The following is a 6000-nucleotide window of genomic DNA, read 5'->3' as shown; positions in this document are numbered from 1 at the left end:
CAGAAACGTTGAAAATAGTTCGTTTGACTGGACGTGAACAGGAGACGTTCAGAAATAGAATCGGGACCAGGTCTCTAATTAGTCTGGAAACGGGGGACCTAATTCTTGCATTCTGTGAAAACGGGTAAGATTGGCTATAATGTAATTATCTTAATCTTCACTATCGTTACTTTTTGCCCACAAATAAAAACCCAGCGAAGCGGGTCCTTGCAGCTAGATTCTAGATTACTTAGAAAAACAGTCTTTTATATATAAAAAAAAACTATATTACATACAAATAAAAACCCAGCGAAGCAGGTCCTTGCAGCTAGTATATATATAAAATTACATGTCCTGACTGACTTATTCATCATTGCCCAGAGTAAATCGCTGAATCTAAAGAGGTGAAATTTGATACACAGTTAGGGTATGTCATGAAAATGCACACTAAGAAGGAATTTTTCGAAATTCCCTTGCAGGGGGAGAGAGAGAGAATTAAGGCTTAACCTGAAGAACAGCTTCTACTGTACTATTTTATATGCGATTTTTTTGTTTTTAACTGTGTTTTAGTAGGGTATGCAATGAGAATGCACACTAAGAAAGGATTTTTGGAAATTCCCTGTGGGGGAAGAGGGAGAAGATTAAGGCTTAAAAAGTCTTAGCCCCCAAAAGGCAGTACCACAAACGTGGTTTACAAAGAGGTACTGGGATAATTGAAACTATTTTTCTGTAAGTATTTATACTTTAGTAATTTTCAGATAATGTCATTTATGTTTTGAAAAAAAAATTAAACTCAGATTTATTGTATCTCGGAATCCCATATTATTTGAAACTTGAATTTAGATGCATTAGCAGTCCATAGTTTGAAACAAACAAAAATCAGTAATTTTATAAAATTAGTAAGAACTAATGATTGAGAATCTTAGTGAAGTACCAAGGGAGAGTTATTCCTATGAAATTGCAAAATCTGTGCAGGCAAAGCTGTGGGTAACAGCTAGTAATTATATAAAACTAAAATTTTGAACAATGTTTAAAAAGTATTTTATGAGAAAAATACATAAGTTAGTTGAAAGTTGATACATTAAATATACATGCTATCCATTTATTTAAAAACTACATATTCATGAACTAGTTTATATATATATATATAAACCATGCTATCATAATTCTTTTATTTTGCTCAAATATCTGAATTATAACAAACATTTATTAAATATTTTATTTCTATGAATTATACTAAGATCATGTATTTTATCATAACAACATACATAAATAGCAATGATGTATTTCTTTATCATTATCAGATATAAAATGTTTTTTAATAATAAATAAATAAATATACATATTTTTATTGTATTACAGAAAAATAATTGATAAATTCTTGAAAAATAAGATTCAGAGATTTGGTAATATCAATTGTAAACTAGCAAGGTGTCTTGCATGACTTTCTTGATACTCAAATAGGAAGTTAAGAGAACATTAGGAAGTCAGTTATATTATGATATAAAATTTAAAACAAAAAAAATTTGAAATGAAATTCAAATTTATTCAAGTTACTTTCTTCACTTTTTAAACTAAACTACAATAGAAGTATGTTAATCCAGCAATGACAATCTGGAATTTTTGATAATCTAGTACCCCTTAAAAAGTATACAATAATCTGGCTACTTTTCAGAGGGTACTGGATGAAAAAGTTCCATAAATATTGTCTCAAAAATATTAAAGATAACCTCAAACCCTTATGCAATGTAATTCAGTGAACAATACATAGTTCATATTGTATTATACTGAAAGAGCATTGCTTCATTAGAGCTTGCATGTGTTTTGAATTCAGTAATACTGCATATTGTAATAATGTGTTCATGAACATTTTTTCAGGTTTTTCAACTAAACTTAACACAGTATAATCATGCATTGCATCATCTTCAGATTGATTTCAAGAGTATACGTAAATGAATCAGAAGCATACAGCAGCATGTATTAGTATGAAATGTATGTCATGTCTGCAACATTCAAATCATATATAACTTATAAAATTTTTGCAAAAATATAAAAACATTTGGTAATCTGGCATTACTCTGATTGCATAGGTGCTGGACTTCTACTATAACTTCAAATGTGAATTTTCTACAATAATTTTAATAAAATTGAAGACAGTTTAATTAAAATTGAAGACATTTAATATTCATTTAATTTGTAAAATGTCATTTATTCTAAAATACTATATTATATTATTGCATATAGATTGTATATGCAATAAAAATGTTATTGCATATACAATCTATATAAATGAAACTGTAATGATCAGTCAGAGTCAGTTTAGATGTTCGTTGCCACATCACAGGAAAGCACCTGAATATATTTTAACCAAACTTCATATTTTGAATCTGTTGATTCAGGAGAAAGTTTAAACATACGTATGATCTCAAAATCTATATTATATAAATTAAACTGTAACAGATTTCTATCTTTCTCTTTGTTTCTCTGTTTGCTAGATGGAAAGACATCACATATCAATCAGCAGCTGCCCATCAAGCAATTATCTATAAAAAAGTTGTACTATTGAAGTATGGTATTATATTTGGAAAACTAATATTAAAAAATAATTAGTGAGAAATTAGCAAAACATGAAAGAAGTTGGAAAAGTGATGTAACTCTGCTAGATGGCAGTACATACTGTATATGCATGGTGTTTTTTTCAAAACATTTCATATTGTGTTCATAGTTACTTAGACTTAACTATATTGTATAAGTTTTATTTATATAAAAAATTGATTTAACAGAATTGAGCATGCACAGTGAAACTGTATAAATATGACTCATACAATACTGAATATTTTTCTCAGTTTGACATAAGATATAATATATATATTTTTAAACTAATTAAACAAATTTCTAATTATATTGAGTTTTTATAATTATTATAGAATAAATTGTTCAGAAGGAAATGATATATATCTTCAAAAAATAACTAACTACAGAAGAAACAGTAGAAGTTCATTAAAGCTGACACCTATGGAACTAGAGTGGTTCCAGATTACTGAATGTTTTTTATTTTTGCAATATTTGACAAGTAATATACAATCTGAATGTTGCAGACATGTCATACATTTTGTACCAGTACATGCTGCTGTGCACCTCTGATTCATTTATATATGCTCTTGATATCAGTCTGAAGATGAAACAGTGCATGATTATACTGTAATGTTTGGTTGAAAAACCTGCAAAAATGTTCATGAACAAATTATTGCACAAAGTCAATATTTATAATAATTCATGTGCATGTAATGTTTATAATTCACGTAATGTTCCAGATATGCACTGTAGGAGAAAATAAGGAGAATTCTAGCTACCAATTGCATTTTAGTCTATATCATGAGACCCATAGACAAAATGTAAACCTTTTTTACATCAATTAATACTTCTATCTATTGACTAATATATGATATATGATATTAAAACATTCAATCTGTTTTTTCCCAAAAAAATAAAAACTAGATAACCGGGCAGCATCCAGTATTCCCCTTATGGAGTGGGATAATACTGGATAGTATCTGGGGCAATGATGGAAAACTAGAAAGTGGCCAAAATTTTGCAGACAAAGAAAATAAAGAAATGAAATAAAATTTATTTACACATATTTATTAGAAATTGAAATACAATACATTCATCAATTTATAAGAAAAGCAAATTAACATCTTAAATTACTACAATTTTAGATCGTCATGGTCAGTAGTAGTGTGTCATGAAAAAAACTGAGTAAATATACAGTAATACCTTGACTTACGCTACCCCGACTTACGCGATTTTCAAATCTCATCGATTCGTCTTTTGCTTGAGTGCCATGCAACTCTTGATTACTCACTCCTCCCACACTATTGTTCGGCTTACATGTTCTGACGTGTCACACAGAATCGACACATAGCTCCAATTTATTTTGTGTTATTTATTTCTGTATTTGTTATATCTATGGAGACTTGAGAGACTCTATGTGGTGATTTCTTGTAACCGTGAACGAATCAAAAGACGAGATAAGATTAACGAGAACATTTATTAGCTTACATACATCCGACTTGGATTTTACACAAATTGCAAAATTATACCCCGACTTACGCTAATTCGACTTACGTGGTTATCGCTCGGTCCCACCTATCGCATAAGTTTGGGGTATTACTCTACTATAAAGTGAACTCTAAGGCAATTCCAGATATTATAAAACTCTGTCTGTGATTAACAAAAAAATCTCTATGGTTGTGCTAAATCATCATGCTTGATTCTAATCAGCTTTGGAAAGAGATGTTACCCTATTTACATTTTGATATATTGTAAATAAAAGCACAACACATTATCATCTAAGTTTAAAAAGACATCTAAAAACTTTATGTGATATTTGTGATAAACACTAAATTGAAAGAGTTTCAAAAACAAGTTATCAGTTGCACAAAATATGGCTAAAAACATGCAAACATAGCAAGATATGTCACTATTAAATGGCTGATAGGTATCATGACAACAGTGCCAACATTTTATTCTTTACAATATCTATGTCCAGCTTTTTCCAGTGTTTGGGATGCCCTTAGTCTCCCCCCCCCATAAATGTAGTTTGCAAAAGTCACAAATACTTTGAGTACGAAAAACCCAACACAGAAACAGGCACAGCTATATTCTCACCTCCAGGGCCTAATTTGGCCAATTCTGATAGTCAAATTTACTAATTATGAAAAAAATAATTACATTTAATTATTTGCAAAATAAAAGATATATGATGTAATAAATGCATATCATTCTATTTTTTAACTGACTCTGCAAAAATAACACTTTTCAATTTCAACAACATATTCAGCTTCTCACTGTGATAAATTTTTTCAAATTTAATTTAATTTACGATATCAATATTATAATTTATTGATTTTTAATTCAAAATAGTGTGATATATATCTACTTACAAGAAATACATTGAAACCTAAATCAGCTAACTCTCTCTTGAGATCCCTTGCATGTTTGGAAGCTTCAGCTCGTACATAACTAATTAATATTTTCTTGTTTTGATAGAAATTTAGATTAGGGAGAGAATTTCGTCTTTCTGCTACTGACATTTCCATTAACTTGTCTCTTTCACTGTAATAAATAATAACTTTTATATAGTTATTAAGCTATTTTATTAACTGTAAAATCCATATTTACCTATTAGTTTTGCACTTTTTTCGTTTTATATTTTCAGAACTATCTTTACATTGGGCACGAAAGGACTTTACATTAGAACTCAACATGAAATGTTCATGATATAATATATCCCAACCTATCAATTTGCATTCTTGTTCTTTTGACACTGGCCATTGTTTCTGTTGATTTATATATATAAATGAATCTGGTAAACTATTGTTTAACTGTGGAAAAACATCATTAATACATAAATTAATAATTTTTAAAATTAAAAGTAACAAAAATAAAAATATTCACAAGTTAAATTATAAATTAAAATCATTTTAAATTAATTTAATATTAATTTACTACATAAGTTAAGTTGCATAAAATTATTACAAGAGAGAAATAATAAATTCATAAGGTCTCATAACAGTCTAAGACAATGTATCTAGCTCCACATTTTGGCGACTTATAGCATATGTGCATTATAACCGCACATGTTTTATTTAAATTCTTTATGTTACGTTCCATCATTGGTTTCATTCCAAAGCGTTAATACCGTTGGAATAATTTGATATTCGTATTCAAAAAAGGATGTTAACCATCTTTATCAACCTGACAAAGACGAAAATAAGTCTCGTCAAAAGTACTTGTTAATATAGCAACATTTATTTGTACAGTGGTACCTCGTATAATGTACGCCTCGAATAGCAGACGCTGCAAACAACAAACTTTCTGTTTGGCTGTTATGTGACTCAAGCAATGGACTGGCTGCAAACAACGGACTTTCTATTCAGCAGTTATGTGAGGCGAACAACGGTATTTCTGTGAACAAGTATGAATGATGTTGCCACTCTTTTGCCATTTCCAATGACA

The 6000-nt window shown here is 29.2% G+C and overlaps 1 protein-coding gene across 6 annotated transcripts in view; it reads right to left on the bottom strand.

Annotated features, from left to right (window-relative positions):
• Positions 1 to 6000, bottom strand: part of LOC111626007 — a 39847-nt gene that overhangs the window by 13103 nt on the left and 20744 nt on the right. For 5 of the 6 annotated variants that reach the window (XM_023369276.1, XM_023369277.1, XM_023369278.1 and 2 more), the window contains 2 exons: positions 5164 to 5366; positions 4926 to 5097 (listed from right to left, as the gene is read on the bottom strand). In XM_023369276.1, the coding sequence (XP_023225044.1) occupies positions 4926 to 5097; positions 5164 to 5366 (375 nt within the window). The remainder of the gene's footprint in view (positions 1 to 4925; positions 5098 to 5163; positions 5367 to 6000) is intronic. The other variant, XM_023369280.1, reaches the window with a different exon arrangement.

This window comes from Centruroides sculpturatus, unplaced genomic scaffold (assembly GCF_000671375.1).
Source record: "Centruroides sculpturatus isolate CEXI.00-Female unplaced genomic scaffold, Cexi_2.0 scaffold316, whole genome shotgun sequence".
Classification (NCBI taxonomy): domain Eukaryota; kingdom Metazoa; phylum Arthropoda; class Arachnida; order Scorpiones; family Buthidae; genus Centruroides; species Centruroides sculpturatus.
The sequence above is the reverse complement of the archived record's forward strand: the minus strand, read 5'-3'. Positions and strand labels throughout refer to the sequence as shown.